Here is a 22,337-nt window from a genome sequence, read left to right as displayed (position 1 = left end):
CAGTTAGGTCAGTCTCTATGGTAAGTTTCGTAGCGTTGTTTCCAAGAATGCCACGTCAAACAAATATAAAATGAAACTCGAATGAAACAACCACTCTCAAATACATAGTTTCAATTTAGAGTTTCATAGATATTTAATTCTATGACTCACTACGAGTCGGTAACTGTGTCAGGAGAGATTCATCCCCCATGAAACTCATTTCTTCTCTGTCTTCTTAAATATGGTTCCACGTCATAAAAAATGCCTACATGACACATTATTAAATGTGAATGAAACTTGGATGAAATTTTCATTGAGAGCAAGGTCAATAATAGAGCTAAGTGCTTGGCTATAAGTCAAGTTATAAGAGCCAAGTCATACAATAGGTGTCTCCTATTTGTTTATTAAAAAGTTTATTATTATTATGTGATACCATGTCTATTTTTTCTTTCCTACTCCTCGCATACACTATTGTTTGTGCTCGCAGATGTCTATGCTTCAGTGCCCAGCTCGGTGCTAGAGTAACAGCCAAGTTCTCCTATCTCTCTCATCTTTTCTCTCCCCCACATCAGCAAAAATGCTAACTAGCTTGGCTATAAATCCATTATTGTACTTGCCCTGAGACTGTCCTTACTAATACTAATGTCCGGGGCTAAACTGTCTCCAACAACCATTGCCCAAAATACAAGACATAATCCATGTTTGGGTAGGTAAAGGGTTTAATACATATTTTTTGTCTTCTCCAACAACAAGACACAAAAGAGAACTCTTTCTATAAATGGGTCTACAGGAGAGAGGATACTAAGATTTGGCTTATACCTCTCCTGACACCCAAAATAGGTCTTCTGTATAGTTATTCTGTTGGATGATATAGGTATTCTGTTGGAGCCCTATTTTGAATTTGGGTCTCCTATTGGAGACAACCGGAAAAAAAAGACAAAGTAGTAGGAGTACCGTAGTCTGTCGGACATCAACGGCTCGAAGCCCGATGGAATGACGTCAACTAACCCCACCCGTTGCCGGCTGCACAGGTGAAAAGACAAAAGAGGTCGATCACGTCCATCCACCGCCGACGGCCGTGATCAAAACTCAAAAGGCCCTGTTGACATTCTCGCCCAGAGCTGAAGAAGCAGGGAGGGTGGGCCGGGGCCCATCGGTCGCCGTCGTCCCGGTCCCCGCCCACGTGCCCAACGGAGGAGGCCCAAAAGATTTTAGAACTGCAATTAACTTTTTAAATCCCTCTAATCAAAGAATTACATTGTTCAAGGAATACTGTAATGTTAAGGGTGTTAGACCTAGAAGGTTTGGCTTGAATATGGATGTTAGATGGAATTATACTTACCTGATGCTTAAACACTTGGTTTCATACAAGAATGTATTTTCTGTGTTCATTAATTCCCATTATGGTTCACAATTATTGACTACAAATCACTGGTATTTTGCTGAGAAGTTATTAGAGTTTCTGGAACTCTTCTATGACTCCACTATTGTACTGTCTGGTGTTTATTATCCTACAAGTCTACTTGTTCTGCACCATATTCTAGAGATTGCTTCTCATTTTGCATGCATGTGAAAAAGATCATAATCTGAGAGTTATTGTATATCCTATGAAGCTTAAGTTCCTTAAATATTGGTAGGACATACCTCTGTTATATTCATATGCATTCATTCTTGATCCTAGAGCTAAGATGAGAAGTTTCTTTAATGTGCTGCAATTACTTGGTGAATACACTAGTTTCGAGTATAGTTCATACTATGCTGATGTCATAACTGAATTGTATAAACTGTTTAACAAATATGAGAGCAAGTTTGGTGTAGCTAGGTCTCAAAGGGTTGCACAACCATCACATCATACAGGTAAGAAAAAGTAGGCATGGGGAAGAATCTTTGGCCGTGGATCAGGTGTTGTTGGTCCTTCCCCTCTCCCTGCCACTTTATCTTCATCTACTTCTGCAGTTTGTGAGCTATTAGCTTACTTAGACAGTGACAATGTCACTTCTTATGAGGATGATTTTGACCTACTTCTGTGGTGGCGTGACCATAAGCTAACCTTTCCAGTCCTGCCTATAATGGCTAGAGATATCATATTAGTTCCTGTATCTACTGTCTCTTCAGAGTCTTGTTTCAGTTTGACAGGTAGGATAATTGAGGAACAGCGACGTCGCTTGTCACCAGAGACTGTGGAGATGCTGACCTGCTTAAAGGACTGGGAGTTAGGAGAAAAAAGGAAATAGCATGTTGTTGACAACTAAGAGCTTGAAGACTCATTCCAGAACTTGTACCTTGATGAAGATGGGCCTACTGGTGGTGCTCCTGGTACTTAGTGAGGTACTGAGGTTGAGACTTGACTTCTAAGTGTGTGTGTGATCTGTGACTGTGAAAGGGTGTGTGTGACTATGAAAGACTTGTTTATCATTTGAACAATGGTTAATTAAGAGCTGGTTGCACTCTTTTTTCTTTTCTAGGGTTTTTCACAAGGGTGAGTTTTACCTAGAAATGTTTTTAATGAGGCAGCATTGCACTAAACATCTCATTTTGGTTATTTCTATTGTCTGTCGGCTTTGGACTTTGATTCTGTGAATATATGAAACTGTGATCTATGAATGTATCAGACATTTGGACTTCAATTCTGTGAATGTATGATACTGTGATTGTATCGGACATTTGGAGTTTTGGACTTTGATTTTGTGAATGTAAGAAACTGTGATGATGTGAACTTTGAATGTATGAATTATGAAACTTTGATTCTATGATCTGTGACTATGAATGTGAACTGTTATCTGTTTGTGAATGCAAAGAGTAACAGGCCGTGGGCTGGCATGGCCCGTGATTCTGGTCATGCTTCGCGGGCCGGCCCGGCACGGAAATTGGCCCATAGGGCCATGCCTGGGCCGAAGGCTAGGCCCATGGCCCTGTGAGGCATGGCCCAGGAGGCACGGCGTGCCGTGCCAGCCCGTTGGCTATCGGGCTGTGCTGGCACGGGCCCATGCCGTGCCATGCCGGGCCGACCCGTTGGCCATATATAGTTGGCCCATCGGCCGCCGCCATCCTGGTCCCCGCCCACGTGCCCAGCGGAGGAGGCCCACGTGGCATTGGCTCCGACTTGCTGTTAGCTAGCGCCGTGCATCGTGTCTCGTGCCCGCCCATGGAATGGACGAACGGGAACGGTGAATTGCTTTGATTTTGTCCTATGTCTATGTGGTTGGGTGCGACGCCCTTGCTTGCAGTCGAAATCGAATATTAGATACTCCAAGCTGGCAGCAAACAAAAAATATATAATTCTCGTTTTAAAAATGCAAATCGTTTTAGATTTAACCTCATCTGTATGAAGAAATACAAATATTTATGATAACAAATACATACGGAGTACCGTTTACTTAACATAATCTTTATAGGAAATATATCTAGCAATGTAAGTGTTGATATTATTCCTATAAATTCAGTCAACATAAAAAATGACTTGATTTACTCAAAAAAATGACTTCATTTAAATTAGAATATTATTTTTTTGGAACGAAGAAAATACTAGGTACTTCGTCTGTTTCAAATTATAATTAAGTCATTTGGACTTTCTAGATACGTAGCTTCTTTATGCACCTACATACTACGCCATGTCTAGATATATAGCAAAAGTCATGTGCAAATGTCTAGATATATAGCGGAGAGAATAGTTTTTAAAAAAGGTACTAGGTACTCCCTCCGTCCATATAAGAATGTAACTATAGAAACCATGCCAGTCAAGGTAGCTTATGTTTGACCAACTTTACAGTAAATACTATTAGGATTTATGTCTCCAAACAATTTTTTTATGAAAAAATAGATTCCATGATGAATCTAAATCTAATGGTACTTATTTTATATCATGAATGTTAGTATCTTTTATACAAATTTAGTTAAAGTTGAAACTGTTTGACTTCTCGAAAACTGAAAATTATATTCTTTTGTAGACGGGGGGAGTATGTGATTAAACAACACCTGTGACTCATGCTAAGTTGCATTGGAGGAAATTAAAAGCATTGTCGATATATAGATATGCACACAAACCACGTCCTTTTGCTTTTGTAAATTAAACACAAGGGAAAATTATCGGTTGGACATCCAAAGTGATGGTCATTTGCTGGCGGACACTCACTTTGAAGCATTTTGTCAGAAGACACTCTGGTTCGTTGAAATTAGGCCACAGGACACCGCGGCCCGGTTTCAGCCATTTGAGTAGAGAGAAAACTTCATTTTGTACATCCGGTGCCCCTGAACCGCACTTGGGTCCGCCCCAAACCTGGTCTAGTTGGACCCATAAGAACCCGTCCGTTACCCGGCCATTAACTGTCTCACTCTCCTTCCTCGTCTCCATGATAAAGGCAGCGGCGACGGTCGTGGGTGGGCGCATGGGCACGGTGATGGCGGGCTAGCATCGTCGACACGAAAAAGCAAGCAGAGGTCAGTTGAAGATGGTGACAGGCTCAGGCGCTTCGTCCTCGATAGGTTCGCGTGGAGCGAGAGAGGCTCAGCCGTTGTGCCCTTTCTGCAGGACGACGACGGTTGTGGAGTGGACGTCGAGAACCCAAAATAACCCAGACAAGTAGTTCTACACTTGCAAGAATCGTGACTGGGTGAGTTATTTGCATTTCTTGCTGGCCCATTTTGGCATTTTCAAATCGGATCTAGGGTTCATCCCAATGTTGTGTTCTTCGGCGTGATCAGGGCAACGCGCAGTGCAGTTTCTTCATGTGGAAGCTAGTGGGCGCAGGAGATGGCGTGGGTGCTGCAGCAGTGATGGCTGGCTTGAAGGCTTTAGGGAATTCTGTGTTGAACCTGAACAATGTTGTAGTAGCTCTGAGGGCTGATGTGAGTAGAATAGCTGGAGAGCAGAGAGTTCTTAGGTGGATGAATGTGGCCAGTGTGTTTGTAGGAGTTGTATGCTTTGTTGCCATGTGCATGTTATTGTATAACCAAGCATGAACTTAACTTTGTAATGTTTATGAAATGAATGAAATGTAGTTATGTGACATTGCCCATGTTAATAATTTTTTAGCATGACCAACTTGAATAAGGCCAGCAACATACAACAAGTAACAATAGCCTTGTATTCACTATATTACCAAGCCTTCAAGTTCACAAGAATACATTACCAAGTTCACTACATTACCAAGTTCTGCCAAGTTCATATGCCAGATTACAATACCATGTTTAATACATTACAATACCAAGTTCTGCCAAGTTCATATGGCACAGGTGGCTCAAAAGCACATAAAATCACACAAAAGCACATAATTCAAAAGTTTCTTCTCTTCCTGTGTTGCTTGAAGTGCCTAGACATCCATTAGGGCCCTCTTGCTAGTCACTGTCCTTGGGCTATCTGCCACTTGCTGTTTGGCCTGCCTCCTAGTGACCGAGGAGTTTGGAACCCTGCAAGTTGAAACATGTGGTTAACGTGTTTTAAACTAGTCATGCCTTTAAACTAACTAAAAAATAGTGCCAAGAGATGGATCACTTACTGCATAGTTTGATAAGGAGGTGTAGGCTCAGCTGGAGTTGTCTTCTTCTTCTTACTACATAGTTTCCTCTTCTTCTTCTTAGATGGATCATCTCTGGTTTCTATAATCTCAACCACTTTTGACTTGTAAGTCCTTTTCTTCTTCTTTGGTGGTGCAGGTGGTGGTGCATCAAGGTCTAGGATAGTTTCATTGCAGGTTTTCTAGAGGTGGCCAAGTCCACCACACATTTTACACCTTCTCGTGCCCTTGCTGGTTGACCCACCCTCTTCAACTCCAACCATCCTTCTCTTCCTTGGTCTTCCTGCTGCTCTATTGCATTTAGGAGGAAGGAGTTTGAAGCCAATTTCCACCTTTTCCCATTCTTCCTTGCCTAGCATAGGAGGCACAACAGTTGCATAAGCTGCTTTGAACATTTCTACAGAGTAGTGATGGTCAACAAAGTCCTCCAATTCAACTCTTCTTGTGCCAATGAAATCTATGGCATGCACACAAGGCAGACTAGTTAACTGCCAACCTCTACAAGTGCACTCTTTCTTGTCCAGATCAACAATGAACCTCCATTGGACTACGTCCTTATTCACTCCTACTTCTCCCACCATTGGGCCACTCTTGTGAATGGTGTACTTCAGATTTCTTCTCTTGTTGTGTAGTTCCTTCATGACATGAGGCAAAATCTTGAACCCAGACAACTTTGAGGCCAGCTGCCTCCTTGTGCAAAACCTCTCCATGATCAACTGCCTTATCTTGTCCATGAGTTCTACAATAGGTAAGGACTTCAGCTCCTTCATCCAATTGTTGAAGGTCTCAGCTATGCTGTTGGTGACATAGTCACATTTGCTTGTTGTGCTAAACTTGGACCTTGCACATAGTTCCTTTTAAACACTTCTCCCCTAAATCTCTTTTGGAAATTCTTGACAAGATGCCTCATGCATTCTCTGTGCTCTACACCATTTCTGAAGACTTTGGTAACAACCTTCTCTATTCCTTTACCTACAGTTAGCAACAAAGGAAACAATGTCAGGCTGCATGGGATGAAACACTGCATCAAACAATGAAGGAAACATACCTGCATCAATTGAAATAATAAGACTAGGTGGGGATCCAATAGCCTTGTGCAGCATCTTCATGAACCATTCCCAATTCTCATTGGTCTCACTGCCAAATACTCTATAGGCCACTGGAAACATCCAGTTGTGGCCATCAATCCCTATTACAGTTGCTAACTGCCCCTTCCACTTTGTTGTTAAAACTGTGGAATCAATTCCTAGATAAGGTCTACAACCTTGGAGGAAGCCATCAATGCATGGCTTCAGTGCTACAAACATCCTACTGAATCTTCTCTTCTTATCAACAACCTCCCACTCAATCTCTACAACATTGCTAGGACTCCTCTTCTCCATCTCTCTCTTCCAAGAAAACATATGTACAAAGTTGTCCTCCCATCCACCCATTACCTTATCTAAGGCCATTTGTCGGCCGTCCCAAACAACGTCGTAGCTCACCTAGATGTAGTACTTCTCCTCCAACTTCTCCTTCAAGCAAGAGGGCCCTGATGGATGTCTAGGCACTGCAAGCAACATAGGAAGAGAAGAAAGCTTTTGAATTATGTGCTTTTATGTGCTTTTGAGCCACCTGTGCCATATGAACTTGGCAGAACTTGGTATTGTAATGTATTAAACATGGTATTGTAATCTGGCATATGAACTTGGCAGAACTTGGTAATGTAGTGAACTTGGTAATGTATTCTTGTGAACTTGAAGGCTTGGTAATATAGTGAATACAAGGCTATTGTTACTTGTTGTATGTTGCTGACCTTATTCAAGTTGGTCATGCTAAAAATTTATTAACCTGGGCAATGCCACATAACTGCATTTTATTCATTTCACAAACATTACAAAGCTAAGTTCATGTTTGGTTATACAATAACATGCACATGGCAACAAAGCATACAACTCCTACAAACACACTGGCCACATTCATCCACCTAAGAACTCTCTGCTCTCCAGCTATTCTACTCACATCAACCCTTAGAGCTGGTACAACATTGTTCAAGTTCAACACAGAATTCCCCAAAGCCTTCAAGCCGGCCATCACTGCTGCAGCACCCACGCCATCTCCTGCGCTCACTGGCTTCCACATGAAGAAATTGCATTGCGCGTTGCCCGGATCACGTCGAAGAACACAACATTGGGATGAACCCTAGATCCGATTTGAAAATGCCAAAATGGACCAGCAAAAAATGCAAATAACTCACCCAGTCACGATTCTTGCAAGTGTAGAACTGCTTGTCTGGGTTATTTTGGGTTCTGGACGTCCGCTCCACAACCGTCGATGTCCTGCAGAAAGGGCACAGTGGATGAGCCTCTCTTGCTCCACGCGAACCTGTCGAGGATGAAGTGCCTGAGCTTGTCGCCATTTTCAACGGGCCTGTGCTTGCTTTTTCGTGTCGACGATGCTAGCCCGCCGTCGATGTGCCCGCGCGCCCGCCGCCGCTGCCTTTATCGTGGAGACGGAGAAGGAGAGTGAGATAGTTAACTGCCGGGTAACGGACAGGTTCTTATGGGTCCTACCAGACCAGGTTAGGGGCGGACCCAAGTGTGGTTCAGGGACACCGGATATACAAATAAAGTTTTCTCTCTCCTCAACTGGCTAAAACCGGGGCGCAGTGTCCTGTGACCTAATTTCAACGAACCAGAGTGTCTTTTAGTAAAATGCTCCAAAGTAGATGTCCACCAGTAAAGGATCATCACTTTAGATGTCCGACAGACAATTTTCCCTAAATACAAAGATGTGTGCTAGTGCCGCAGCTAGGTGCAATGCGATACACCAACCACCAACGCGTCCCGGCATCCAGTATCTAGATTCCCTACTACCACATATTCCAAAAAAAATGGCTTAATAAAATGAGAATATAAAATGCTGTGTTGCTCCACTTTGAACTCCAACCAACACGCCCAGGATCTCAAAGACACCATCATCGCAATCACCCGAATTATTCTCCGTGCAGGCCACTTACAACAAATCAAAGTACCAGTAGTGCTCATTGCACTTAGAGCTTATTCTTCTTCTTCTTCTTTCAAAAAGTAATCAAGGACGCTTTTATATATAGCTTATAGTATTTACAAACCCCACTATCATACCTATCTCTTCATGTAAAATCAATATGAAACTAGTAGCTCCATAGCACATGTAATTATAATAGTTATCTCTTCACAAAAGCTATATTTTCATGCTAGTGAGCCACGCCATCTATTAACATGTGTTTAGTTGTTCACGTCAACTTGCTACACCATACACTAACATTCATTTGTGACACATTATCCCTTCATGTAAGTAAATATTAGGGTCATTTAGGCTGGACTCCGGGTTCTCTTTTGGGGCAATTTCTCCGGCAAAAATAGCTCCGGTGGTAGTTTTGTAATAATTTGTATCAAGTTCCTGAAGGGGAGCCCATAGAAGCCATTTTTAGATGATCATTTAGTACAGCTCTGGGCCTCGGTTAAAAAATGGTTCTAGCAGCTCCTCCGTGCTCCTTGCGTAAGGAGTCGTTTTTAGATGCTCGTTCCACATGGCTCCTGTTCTTGGTAAAGAACAGCTCAGGCTCCTTGTAAGAGCCATTTTTCGATGACCGTTTGACACGGATCCGTGGTCTAATTTCATTCCAAATTATCCGTGATTCCTAATTAAAGCAACCGCTTATCGGTATCTTTCGAAATGAGTAAGAAGACACATCATATTGCCACGAGTAAGAAGACACATCATATTGCCACGCGTCATATCGCCAAATGTTTCCCAAAAATATATACCCCTCTGGCAAGGCTTCCAAAACCAGTCCGACTTCAGCATCTCATGAAGTCATACAGAACAGGGGTGCCAAGAAACCACTTCACTCGCTCTTTAAAACCACCAAGGGACCGTAGCACCTTTTGAATTAGGAGCCGAAACAAAAAAAAAGCTTCTATAAGCTTTTGCTCTTTGAAATACTTTATAAAACCATTTGGCTAATAACGTTTTCACAAAGTGCTTTGCATTGACTCCACCAAAATAATCAAGAGCTGAAGCCAGTTTATACCTAGAGCTCTGCCAAAAAAAAAACTATGTACAGAATGTTTGCCATTGGCGTCTTGTAGCAGTACTCATGGCGAGCAACTACGTACCAAAAACGGCCGAGCATGAGAAGGAACACATATAGGATTGGATTCACCGCACCCACTTGTGTACATCAGTTCACTTTTGTACAGCAGTGTCCCCCGGCTTCACGTGATTACGTGAACGCTGGCAGCCAGAAGCCCCCCAGACGACCTGGCGTCGTCGGCTCGTCGCCGCAACGTTAACGCCGGTGGCCTGCTGCTGGGTTGCATTGCAGCGAGTGATCGAGCAGCGGCCAGTGCACCTCGCCCGGCTGCCTGCATCTGCATGCCGCCTCTCGCTTTCTCGCTTTTGGGCGGCGCTGACCAGGGGTCCAGCACCTGCTTTCCGAGAGCGAGACAGAGACAGCATGACGACTACGCAAGTGGCGATTGGCAATCCGAGCCGGGACGACGTTTTTTTTTTTTGGCTACCAACGACACGGTTTGGTATGGACTTAATTGGGGCAACTTGTGAAATGCACGTACCTCTCACTTGAACCAATCCAGCAAACCAGCGAACGCGCTCGTAGCGCGATGGCTACGTCTCCGGTTGTGGAGCGTGCCCACAGGCTCGATTCACAGGTGGGATGAACGGGTGTCGTAGGGTTTTTTTCCCCCACATATGTTTCATGTAGGTTCTGGACATTTACGTAGCGCTACAATGGAACTACGATGTGTTTGTTCTCTATGAGGCTCGTGTGGCTTTAGTGATCTCCAGAAGAACGTTTGAAGTGTATAGGTTGCACCTTCTAAGGATGTGCATGTAGAATGGTATGAGTATATTATGTAAAGCACAGATACTACAATTTATACACTAGGAGTCTACGCTAAGAAAACAAAATCCAGCAAACCAAAAGGAGGCGATGGACGATGCCAACCACCAATCGGCGAGAACACGTACGTAGCGTAGGTACGCTCGCGTCACCGGTTACATCATATCGATCCGGCCCGGTTTTCTTTGGTCCCGCTAGCACTCAGATTTTCACTTTGCATGATCAGTAAAAGATCATTTCGCGAGTGTTTTGGCCTCAACTCGTTACCGTGCGTGATGCGTTAATAATCGTGTTGGGGACAACAGCCTGTAAAGGGTTAAGTCCAATTTACATCCTTCAACTTACAGCAAAGTTCGGATTTCAACCTCAAACTTCAAAACCGGACAACTTTGACCCTCTAATTCTCAAAAAAGTTCAACTTTCGACCTTCTGGTCGGTTTTGCGGGTGAACAGTAACTTTTGATATTTTCGAGAGCGCCGAAATTTTATATTATTTTTTCGAGCATCTTAACTTCCTCAAATGAAAAAACTCAAAACTACAAAGTTGTAGATCTCATCGAGGTCTACAATTTACATATAAAATTTATCTTCATCCGACATCGTATTGAAGGGTTTTCTATTTTTTAAAATTTGAGTCTCATCACGCGATAAAATATGATGCTGAAATTTTATATTATTTTTTCGAGTATCTTACTGTCCTCAAATGAAAAAACTCAAAACTATAAAGTTGTAGATCTCATCGAGGTATACAATTTACATATAAAAATTATCTTCATCTGACATCGTATTGAAGGGTTTTCTATTTTTTGAAATTTGAGTCTCATCACGCGTGAAACAATTTTGTCGCGTGATGAGACTCAAATTTCAAAAAATAGAAAACCATTCAATACTATGTCGGATGAAGATAATTTTTATATGTAAATTGTAGACCTCGATGAGATCTACAACTTTGTAGTTTTGAGTTTTTTCATTTGAGGACAGTAAGATGCTCGAAAAAATAATATAAAATTTCAGCACCATATTTTATCGCGTGATGAGATTCAAATTTAAAAAAATAGAAAACCCTTCAATACGATGTTGGATGAAGATAATTTTTATATGTAAATTGTAGACCTCGATGAGATCTACAACTTTATAGTTTTGAGTTTTTTCATTTGAGGACGTTAAGATGCTCGAAAAAATAATATAAAATTTCGGCGCTCCCGAAAATATCAAAAGTTACTGTTTACCCGCAAAACCGTCCACAAGGTTGAAAGTTGAACTTTTTCGAGAGTTGGAGGACCAAAGTTGTCCTGTTTTAAAGTTCGAGGTTGAAATCTGAACTTTGCTGCAAGTTGAAGGGTGTAAATTGAACTTAACCCGCCTGTAAAAGAAGCCTATTAATTTTCCTAAAAAAGGCAAGTACCACGTTGTCCACTACGAATGGCAACCGTATATTTAAAAAGATCGTACGTCAACCGGGGCCTAAACATAACTCCTGCTATCGAGAATATAGCGCTAAGTAGTAAGTAAATAAATGGATAAAAGACATATACCGAGATTAAATATATGCGTAGCTAATGAGGACGAGGAGCAACTTGCAATGCTGGCGACTACAGTTTAGTCTTTTTGTCACATCAGATGTTTATTATGAGTATTAAATATAGACTGATCATAAAACTAATTACATAAATGAAGACTAATTTATGAGACGAATCTATTAAATCTAACTAGCCTATGATTAGCGAATATAATGCTACATTAGACATATACTAATCATGAATTAATTAGGCTTAATAAATTCACCTCGAGATTTAGTCACGTTTTATGCAATTAGTTTTATATAATTACCTCATGTTTAGTCCTCCTAATTGATATCCCCTTAACGAAATACACGCCTAAGCGCATTCTCTAAAAAAAAAGATATCCAAACATTCGATGTGACACGAACTAAACTTTAGTCCCAGGAACACCCCTAAATCAAATCCAACAAGCCAATTCATTGTTTTGTTTCCATTTTGCATATCGTTGTCCCATTTTATTAGGAAGCTATCTTTTGTTCATCATAAATAATCTCCGACAGCAATTCCTAGAAGTGACGCAGGTTCTTTTTTTGCAAAAGGCTGGATATCATAGTTGTCCATTACTAAGGCCTTCATGAAATACCAGAATTTTTCTTGGTTTCTATTTTTTTCTAAAATTTCTTGTGAAAATAAACTGATTGATGTGAAAATTCTATACGATTTATATGAAATTATAGCTTCCAAAAGAGTCATAATAGACCATTCAAAAATCTATGTCAAACATGTCATATACATAACTCTTGCCATCGGAAATATAGTGCCACAAAAAGGCGAATGATTATGTCGGGTATAGTATGTAGCTCATGAACGCGCGCATCCAGCTTGTCTAGAGCACCCACTTGCATTGAGGATGAGGACTAAGGGAGGAGCAACTTATAATGCTGACTCCTTAATCGATACGAGGCAACACCATTTCTTCTAAAAACACATTTACATCAACTAAACACATTTACAGAAAAGATACACTTGCTTTATCCTTCTATTATCAGAGGGTGTTTGGTTCCTATGGACTAAAGCATTTTGAACTAAAATCTGCACTTTAGTTGGACTAAACAGCCAAACACTTGGACTAAAAGTGGACTAAAATTCTTTAGTCCTTTAGTCCATAAAACTGGACTAAAATGGACTAAAAGGTGTTGAGGACATCAATGCCTCTCATTTATTGCCCTCTCTCTCCACTTTAGTCCACCTTAGTTTAAGGAATCAAACACCACTTTAGTCCACTTTTAGTTCATGGACTAAAGTGAACTAAAACTTTTAGTCTATGGACTAGAGAATCAAACCGGGCCTTAAAAAAACGATTTCCCCTCTCCGTACTTTCTCTCGCAAAGTCGTTTCATGAGCTAGAGCTAGTGTTTGGGGGAACTTCACCTTATAAAATAGAGAAATTAAAAGTGAAACATATTGAGAAGCTCTGCCAGAGAGGCGCTAAATAGGATAGCGGGTGAATGTAGCTGTTTGGTCTTGAGCAACCTCTTTTAATACTGGTAAACTAATCCATCCAGAAAATCACCAACTAGGCTATATAATTTGAGAGATTGGGCCCTGTCTTTTTTTGTTTGTTCCGCTAGGCCTTTTGTGTTTGCATTCTCGTGTGGGGCCAAGAACTTGATGCAATAATAAATTTGTTTGAAAGCTTGGGCCCTGTTTGTTTACAGTACACCGTACTATTTTCGTTCAACATTGCACTTAGCTCCATTATTGCGTGAACTCTTTTCTTGTCGCAACGGTCCCAACAACAGCGCGGTCATTGTCATTTTTATGGATTACAAATCAACCATTATTTAAAAAGGTAGCATACACATGCCTCCTAACGGAGCCTAACTAGCGTAAATGCCAACTTTACACATAACCCTATTTTGTAGGACTTTCTCACTCGTCCAAAACAAACATTTATAAAAGAACCATACTTAAAAATTGGTCAAATACAAAAAAAGAATCACTAGAGACAGTTTTTTGACAACTGTGAACACCTATGACACGTGTGCTCTGGAATTTAGGGTGCAGTGTGCTCTGGAATTTAGGGAGCACACCGCACACAACGACGTAGCTCATGAGTCGACAAAGATACTTCTTGTGTCTAAAAAAATTGCAATTCTTACTCCACAAGAAGTCAAACAATTTCACGTTTGACTAACCTTAGAAAGGTTCCGTTCGCTTCGCTGAAAAAACAAGCCGAAATATTATTCTGGCTGATTTGTTGTGAGAGAAAAACATTGTCCTTGCTGAAAAAACAAGCTGAAAAATACGAATTATAAGACAAGCGAACCTGACCAAAAAATACTAATGCTTGTTTACGAAGCCAAAGAAATATCATTAGTATTGGTTATACAATATTTTTTTATAGTTGACCTTATTTAGAGAGATAAATATAAATATTTTATTTTATAAATTTGATTAAATTTTAAAAGTTCGACTTGTCTTAAATCAACAATTACATAAATCAAGCCACTTGCTCGGCGAGGGAACACGCTTGTTTCATGCATCACTCTCCCAGCCGTAGAAAACAGTGTGCTCAGCAACAACAAAAACTGAAAGCAACATAAAACCTGGAATATTACTGGATCAAGCACACACCACATACGTGCATGTGCATGTGCCGTCGTTAACTGACGATCTGCGTGACGCGATACATTTCACACTAGGCATTGCCTCAAAATTCCAAGTTTTTTTACTCTCTCTATCACATCAATTTTTGGACGCATGTATGGAGCATTAAATATAGGTAAAAAAATAACTAATTGCACAGTTTGGTTGTAAATTACGAGACGAATTTTTTAAGCCTAGTTAGTCCATAATCGGATAAAGTTTGTCAAATACAAACGAAATGTGCTATAGTGTCCAGATTGCAAAAATTTACTATCTAAACGAGGCCTCAGCAGCAGGATGGCAGGCAGGCAGATCGGCCCGCCCGACATGGCAGGGCACCGAATCCCACAGCGTACAGTTACTTCGAGGGAAGAGAAGAGAAGAGAAGCAACGGAAAGCAAAAGCAGCACAAATTTTAAAACCACCCAAGTATGCACGCCCGCCCCCTTGTCCCTCCAAAGTCCAACCACTACACCTAATTCGAAATCAAACCCGACCAACCACGTTGGAACAATTCAATTCAACCCCCCCTCATCCCCAAATTCTACCAAAAGGAATTCGAACTTTATATTAGCAAGATCAAACAAGAGCAAACCTCCAAGCTTAGCGTAAGATATAAATATATTTTTTTAAAAAAAGGCGAGATAAGCCATGGATAAACAAAGCTTAATAGCGGGGGCTCCTTTTGCTGCTCCTACTACTTGTTGCCCTATCAAAGAGTGGGGGCGCCTCCCCACCACCAGCGGAGCGGAGCGGACCATCACCAGTCACCACCACCTCCCCTCGCCCTCTCTGCGCTGCCGCCTGGCGGCGGAGTGCCGCGAAGCCGCGAGCTCGGCCTCGGCCCTCGGAGGAGCTGACCCCGCGGCCGGCGGCGGCCACGAGCGACGCGGGTGAGTGAGTGCGTTTCCTAGTTCCTAGCGTATACTACCTGTTTCTCCGAGGCCGGGCGCGGCGGTTTCGAGGCCGTTCCGAGCGAGACGCGGCTCGATCTGCTCTGCGCGCCCAGTCGTGTCCGCCCGCGCTCGGCCGGGGACTCCGCTGCCGGCCGCGCGGGTTCCGCGGGCGTTCTGCGCTCCCCCGCGGTGGGAATTTTGAATTCCGCCGCGGGTGTTCCGGGTCCCGAGCTCGCGGGGCGGCGTTGCTGGATTTTCCTGTTTTTTTTTCCTGCAGGGCAAAGCCGCGATTTTGGGGTTTCGAGAGCTAAAAGCCTTGCTGTTTTGTTTTTCCTCGCCGCAGATTCGGCAGCCGAGCGCGGAATGCCCGTGGAGGGAGCGAGGGAGGGAGGGAGGGCGCAGCTGACCTGAGCTGAGGCCGCGAGATTCGGGAGCCTCGCTTGCGGCGGGCTTGGAGATTCGCGGCGGAGGTGGGGGAGCGAGCGGTCTGCGGCGGCGGAGTTCTCGGTATCGCCGGGTTCGCCAGCGTGTGGGACCTCAGCGCGATGGCCGCCGCCGGGTGCGGCGGCGTCGGCGACGCCAAGTACAACTCCTACAAGGCGCCGGGGCTGCGGGGCGCGTTCCTGGAGGCGGCGCACGTCTCCTCCCTCGAGGACCGGTACGCGCTGGGCCCGCAGCTCGGGTGGGGCCAGTTCGGCGTGATCCGCTCCTGCTCCGACCTCGTCACCGGCGAGGCGCTGGCCTGCAAGTCCATCGCCAAGGGCCGCCTCCTGTCCCCCGACGACGTGCGCGGCGTGAAGCTCGAGATCGAGGTCATGGCGCGCCTCGCGGGCCACCCCAACGTCGTCGACCTCAAGGCCGTGTACGAGGACCGCGACTCCGTGCACCTCGTCATGGAGCTCTGCGCCGGCGGGGAGCTCTTCCACCGACTCGAGGAGCGCGGATGCTTCTCTGAGCACGAGGCGGCCGTGCTGTTCCGGTACCTCATGGAGGTCGTCGCGCATTGCCACAGCAAAGGGATCGTGCACCGGGACCTCAAGCCCGAGAACATCCTCCTCGTCAGCAAGTCGCCCTCGTCGCCGATCAAGCTCGCTGACTTTGGACTCGCAACCTATATCCAGCCTGGTACGGTTTGTGTCTGGTCAATGATTTCAATTCTATTTCTATGGAAGACACACTTAGTCAATGCTACTCTGTCTTTGGGAACTAAAATCAGAATCTGATGATGATGGGTTTTTGTCAGGTCGAAGGTTGAGCGGCATGGTAGGCAGCCCGTTCTACATTGCGCCGGAGGTGCTCTCCGGTGGATACAATGAGGCCGCGGATGTCTGGAGCGCGGGGGTCATACTCTACATCCTCCTGAGTGGCATCCCCCCATTTTGGGGGGAAACCAAGTCCAAGATTTTCGAGTGCATCAGATCGATGGAGCTGCGATTCCCTTCTGATCCATGGGATAGGGTTTCTGATTCGGCCAAGGAGCTAGTCACTGGGATGCTAAGGCGCGACCCTAGACAACGGCTCACGGCCAAGCAGGTTCTAGGTGAGGCATGGATTCATCTGTTTGTTTCCGAAACCACCAATTTGAAATTTCCAGTATTTTCCTTCATATCTTCATCTGATTCATGATTCTTGCAAATAGATTCAGGCAATTGAGCTGTCCACCATATATAGAGATCAACGAAAATATGTCCAGCCTTGTTTAGTTCCTCGAAACTCTTTTTTGCTAGTTTACGTTACAAATCGAACAAAGCATTGTAGAGTAGTTTTGCTGCTAAGCTCTGAGCTAGCACCAGCTCAAGCTGCTGGTGTTTTGTAATATAATCTTGCAAGGCTGGGAATAGGACAGGTGTCATTGCAGCCATCGCCATTTTGTGGTAGGGTCATGTTCTGGTAGATCTGCCGCTACCATACAGAGATTTTAAATTCCCCTCTCTCTGGTTCATGTTACCTTTAAGCTTGCCGATTCATTCTTCCACCCTTCATGGAGTCTGGTACTCTGGTTTGGTTGGCTGTCATGGCATCATTTCAGGACCTTACAGTACAGATCAGCTGTTGTTTGTTAATGATGGTTTCTCCCCCATTCCATAGCAGCCGTTGCCCATGTGGATTTTAATTTTCTTCTAATCTAAACAAATGTTTCCTATGCAGAGCATCCGTGGATGCAAGAACACGCGGACCAATCACAAGACTCATGCAGTCATTGTCACGAGATCGGCCTCTGGCGGGAGGACCCTGGCTCATGCTCCTTCTCCATGCCGCTAGCGTCACGGAGCAGGGACGTGAGTTTCAACACGGGCGGGGCGATCACCTGCCAAGGCATGCCGGAGGACGAGGCGTGCTCGCCCACCTTTGCCGCTGCCTGCAGGTCGTCTTTCTCGGCGTTCGTCACCGACCTGGCCCCGTCCTCCTGCCCGGCTTCCACCTCCGGTGGTTCCGGGTTCTCGTTCGGCGGGGCCTGTGAACCGCCCGGCGGAGGGTTCCCGTTGCCCGTGTCTTCCATGCCGAGCTTCTCGTTCTTCTGCGCGCAAGATTGCAGTGAGCCTGAACCATCGTTGTCGGCCGAGAAAGCTCCCTGCGACGCGACGGTGGCTGCCTTATCCCTGAGGACGGCGAAGGGGGCCACGTCGCGGGGTGTAGTCGGCGTCAACGGCAGGCGGAACCACACGATCGGCGCTGGTGGGCGGGAGCACCTGGACGTGGCAGTGTCGGAGTCCGTCATACGCTGGGCGTCCTGCACCAACTTCTCCACGACGCACTCGCTCCGGGCCTCCCTCGTGTGCTAGCGATAGCATTGTGGTGTTCCACGCGGCGCCAGCGCGAGCTGGGATAGTGCTTTGGCCGTTCTTTGCCTGTAAAGCGCGATGCAATGCAAAGCTGCTGAGGGTGAGGTGAATTGAGTGGATAAGATGGGAGGTAGAGAGTGTAGCCTGGACTTGTATAATATATATTTATACACACAATGCTGTTATAGTGGTAATAGATTAAATTAAAGAGTGCTGATGTGATTGCATGTTGTCATGATGGATGGTGTGGTGTGCACCAATCAGGCAAGGTACTGCTAGAGCCTTTTGCCATTGTTGCACTTGTCAGTGTCAAGGTGTGCTAGGCAATCGCTCAGTCGAGTTCTCTTCGACTTCAAATTTGGTGCATGTTTTTTCATTTTTTTAAGCTGGAATGTCGTTTTTTTTCTTTCTTTCTGTTTTCTATGTTTTCCATAATGAACCGATTTCCGTGGAATTTCTGTGAAATCCTTGCATTCCAAAAATGTAAAACCTGTTGACACGTGCAGGGTCTTGTCTTAGGCAAAAGCCAAAAAGTGAATCAGCAATGAGGTAGGACAGTGCAAAAGTTCACAATGGCCATAAATAGCAGGAAGTTGGTATAAGAGTTTTTTTTCTAATCAATACCGAGAGAACTGAGAGGCTCTACCTAGATATATTTTCCACATATTCCGGCAAACCATTAACAGAGAGTGCAAAGCATCTATTACAGGAACGACCGTTAAAGGTCACAGAAGTATATGACATTGAGCAGTGGCGGATGTGGGATGCGGGATAAGGGGGGGGGGCTAAAACAACAGAGATGTTGATTTGCATGAAGATTTAACGGTGAAATCAAGTTTTTGCTACAGTAATTAGCATTGAAATCAAGAAATTAGGGGGGCTGGAGCCCCGCCAGCCCCCCCTTTGGATCCGCCACTGACATTGAGGAAGAGAGGAGGATACAACACCAATAACAAAAGCAAGGCCAGCAACAACCACAACAACATGGTTCAGCTACAGGCTCATCGTACATTCGGAGCTAGTGCAAACACCACGTTCACGACCTGTGCCACCACCAAAGACATACTCTGAATGTTTCAAAAAAAAAACATACCCTGAAGATCTCTAATTCACATCAGCTGCAAGCAAGTCGACCCGACAGACGACAACTAGAAGGCTGTAACTCCTGTAAGGCATAAAGTGAGAACAAACCGACGACCACCGTGAGTTGCATCGCCTATGACAGCATCCGGGTTCCAACCGACGAACACCAACGCCATTTCGGGGAGGAAGCCTCAAAGGGGGATGACCACCAAGAGGAGAACGAGGAGATCTAGAGAAGAGATCAAGGTCCCCACAGCCTAGTATATGATGAGGCAAAACACTCAAAGAACTAGAGAACGATAGAGCAAGTCGTTGACGACGAGCACCTGACAGCAAGCAGTGTGCGCAAAGGCCAAGGGGTAGGAGGGTAGTCAGATCAATAACAAGATGGGGAGGGAGAGCAATGAGAGAGAGCACAAGGCCGCGTTGGACGCGGCCGGGAGCAGGCGTGCTTGTGTCGATGTCTTCAAGAAGGGAAATGGCGTTCACATAGGTCCCATCGATGACCGAAGCACCAGGCTCACAAGGGCTTTCGCCTCTAGACCTGCCTAGCGGATGCCTAAGCCCGGAATGGCCTTCGCGAAAGCAGGAAGTGGAAACTACAACGACGCCTTCATGGAGAGATATGACGCCATTTGCGCCGGAGCAACAGCTAGGCAAGGTTTCACCCAGATTCCAAATGCCTACAGAAGCCCATCCAGAGTGCAACACGCCAAGACGAACTTGCAAATAGCAGTTACTAGTTACTAGTATGATGAAGAAATGAAATCTTATGGATCATTTTTTACACAAGGAGTGTTAAATTTGACACATTTAATATAATCTTATGGATCATTTTTTAAACTGAGAAATGAAATCCTGTACGTGTTCATATCTTTGAGAGTTCTTACATATCTCTACGTAACGAGATCAGGCTAAGCTTGGCCATCTTATTGGGCGACACTTCGCCTGTTTTTCTAGGCCGTTGGATTCTCGTGCTGACGTTGATCGAGCCATTGATCCAGGCTACCGGGATATTTAACTTTTTATCGTTATATCGAATGGCAACTTCTGAGATAGCACTCTTAGAATTGGCGCTACGGTTTTAGCAGCAGAGAGAAAAAACGGCTACAAAAATACCACTTTTGCTCGTGTGGCACGCTAGCTCCCCACGCCAGCGTGGATCCGAGTTAGCGGGGGGTGTGAAATGTCTCTCCTGCTCCTGCCCTCTCCTTCTCCGCCCTCTTCCTCTCCACCTACGCGACGCGCATTTCGTCGAACACTCACAGGGCGAGATCCGCGCGCTCTCACTTGGAGTAGGCCCTAACCAGCACGCTGTAGGGCTACAGGTCGGCGACGGCGCGAGTCCAATCACTGGACGGCGTGACATGCTAGGAGGCAAGCGGCAGCGAGGGGGAGGCGGGCCATGATGAGATGGGGCATGCCATTGCCATTGTGACGCGGCATGTGGGGGAGCTGAGACTGAGACGGGGGTGGGCCATGACGACGAGGGGGAGGCGCGGCTGCTGACAGTCGTGCTGTGGACCACGTTGTCGTGCCCCTTGACCACGAGGTCGGGGCGCGGCCGTCCTGGGCCACGACACGCTCCACCTCGCCGATGACAATTCCTACAATTATTAACCTAATAATATTAAGTATTTCCAATTGATTTAATAGACCTCAGTTTCATCATAGATATGTATGAAATAATTATACTAATAGATAGATAAAGAATTTAAGGGCCTAACAAAATTGGTTTCATGATTTTTGGACACTAATATGAATTGTTGTTAATTATCAAAGTTCAGCATAGAAACTAAAATATAAGGCTATTTCTATTTTCTAATAAAAGGAAACACGAATTCACCAGCATGGCCCACAACCATGTGGACGCGGCCCACTCGCGCGCGGCACGCGCGCGCACGCACACAGGCTGGACCGCGGCGGGAGGGAGCCCGTGCGTGTGGCACTTTTACAAAAACGTCATTGCTCTTTCTAGTATTAACACAGCTCTTATGCGCCCTGTTCCTACAGTCGGCCCTTATGCCGATAGGCCCTCGTCCTAACCCATCTTTACATTTGGCGAGTCCTTGATGCCAACGCGCTCGCCGCCGCAGCGTCGACTGGCACGGGGCTGCCACACCGGCCAACCGGGAGCCCCTCCGACACACCTAGGAGGTCGATCCTCACCTATGGGACGACGCGCAACTTCGGGCAGCGGTTGGACGAGCCGGGATGCAGTAGAATAGCCTCTCCACGATGACGGGCACCCTGCGACGGCGGCAGCCAAGTTCCGGTGAGCCACGACCTTTTTGGAAGTGGTAGAAATAGCTGGTGAGCACCAGTGACTCACCACGAACCTACCCGTGATGATGGCTAGGCCGGAGATGCCCCGAGCGAGACTGGCCGCGTGCGCGCGACAAGTTTGACGACAGGTCTCGGTGGTGCGGCCATGTCAGCGGCGTAGAGACGGTGGTAGGAGTACGGCTTAGGTGCGCATGGCGATGAAGGGTTCTAGACGGGGCTAGCGGCGCAGTCAGTCTGGCTCGAGATGGCAAGGTGGAAGCTGTCCACGGTGAGGCGGGTTGGGCCTTAATGGTGCGGTGGCGGAAGCAAAGCTCCAAAATTGGAGCTCGGTCTGGCAGCAATCAAGGCGGGGAGGGGGCGGTCGGCAAGAGGACGTAAAGGCGAAGACGCGGGCACGATGAATTGATGAGAGGTGCTCGCTCTCTGGCTCACCGTGACCATGACTTGATGGCGGTGGAAAGCAGAGGCGCAGCGAGAAAAAAGGGCGACGGGTGCGGCCAGTGGTTCGGTTGGCGCATGCCTTGGTGGAGCGCGGTTGTCGTGGCCGAGGGACCTATGTCTAAGCACGAGGGGACTAGCGCGAGTGTCCGCGACCAGCCATGGCCCGCGCACCGTAGCGCCATTAATGGCGTGACGACGATGTGCACGGCCACGTGCGGACGACACCCAACAAGCCCAAGGAGGGAGCAGCGTGATGCAGTGAGCAGACACGAGTGTGGGAGTGACACGACGGCAGCGGCAGCGACTGCGATTACGTCGCG

The 22,337-nt window shown here is 45.6% G+C and overlaps 1 protein-coding gene across 2 annotated transcripts; it reads left to right on the top strand.

The window, feature by feature from the left end:
- The first annotated feature begins 15,207 nt into the window (after positions 1–15,207).
- LOC136519725 (calcium-dependent protein kinase 26-like) lies at positions 15,208–18,567 on the top strand. Of its 2 annotated transcripts, none has more exons than XM_066513099.1 (4): positions 15,208–15,421; positions 15,768–16,549; positions 16,668–16,964; positions 17,573–18,567. In XM_066513099.1, the coding sequence occupies exons 2-4, from the start codon at positions 15,970–15,972 to the stop codon at positions 18,205–18,207; spliced, it is 1,512 nt and encodes a 503-aa protein (XP_066369196.1). In that variant the 5' UTR covers positions 15,208–15,421; positions 15,768–15,969; the 3' UTR covers positions 18,208–18,567. The 2 variants fall into 2 exon arrangements, with proteins under 2 accessions (XP_066369196.1, XP_066369197.1); XM_066513100.1 differs by having other exon boundaries at positions 15,208–15,425.
- Positions 18,568–22,337: the final 3,770 nt, after the last annotated feature.

The sequence above is a fragment of the Miscanthus floridulus genome, chromosome 18 (assembly GCF_019320115.1).
Source record: "Miscanthus floridulus cultivar M001 chromosome 18, ASM1932011v1, whole genome shotgun sequence".
Lineage (NCBI taxonomy): Eukaryota > Viridiplantae > Streptophyta > Magnoliopsida > Poales > Poaceae > Miscanthus > Miscanthus floridulus.
This window is presented reverse-complemented; position numbering and strand designations above follow the sequence as displayed.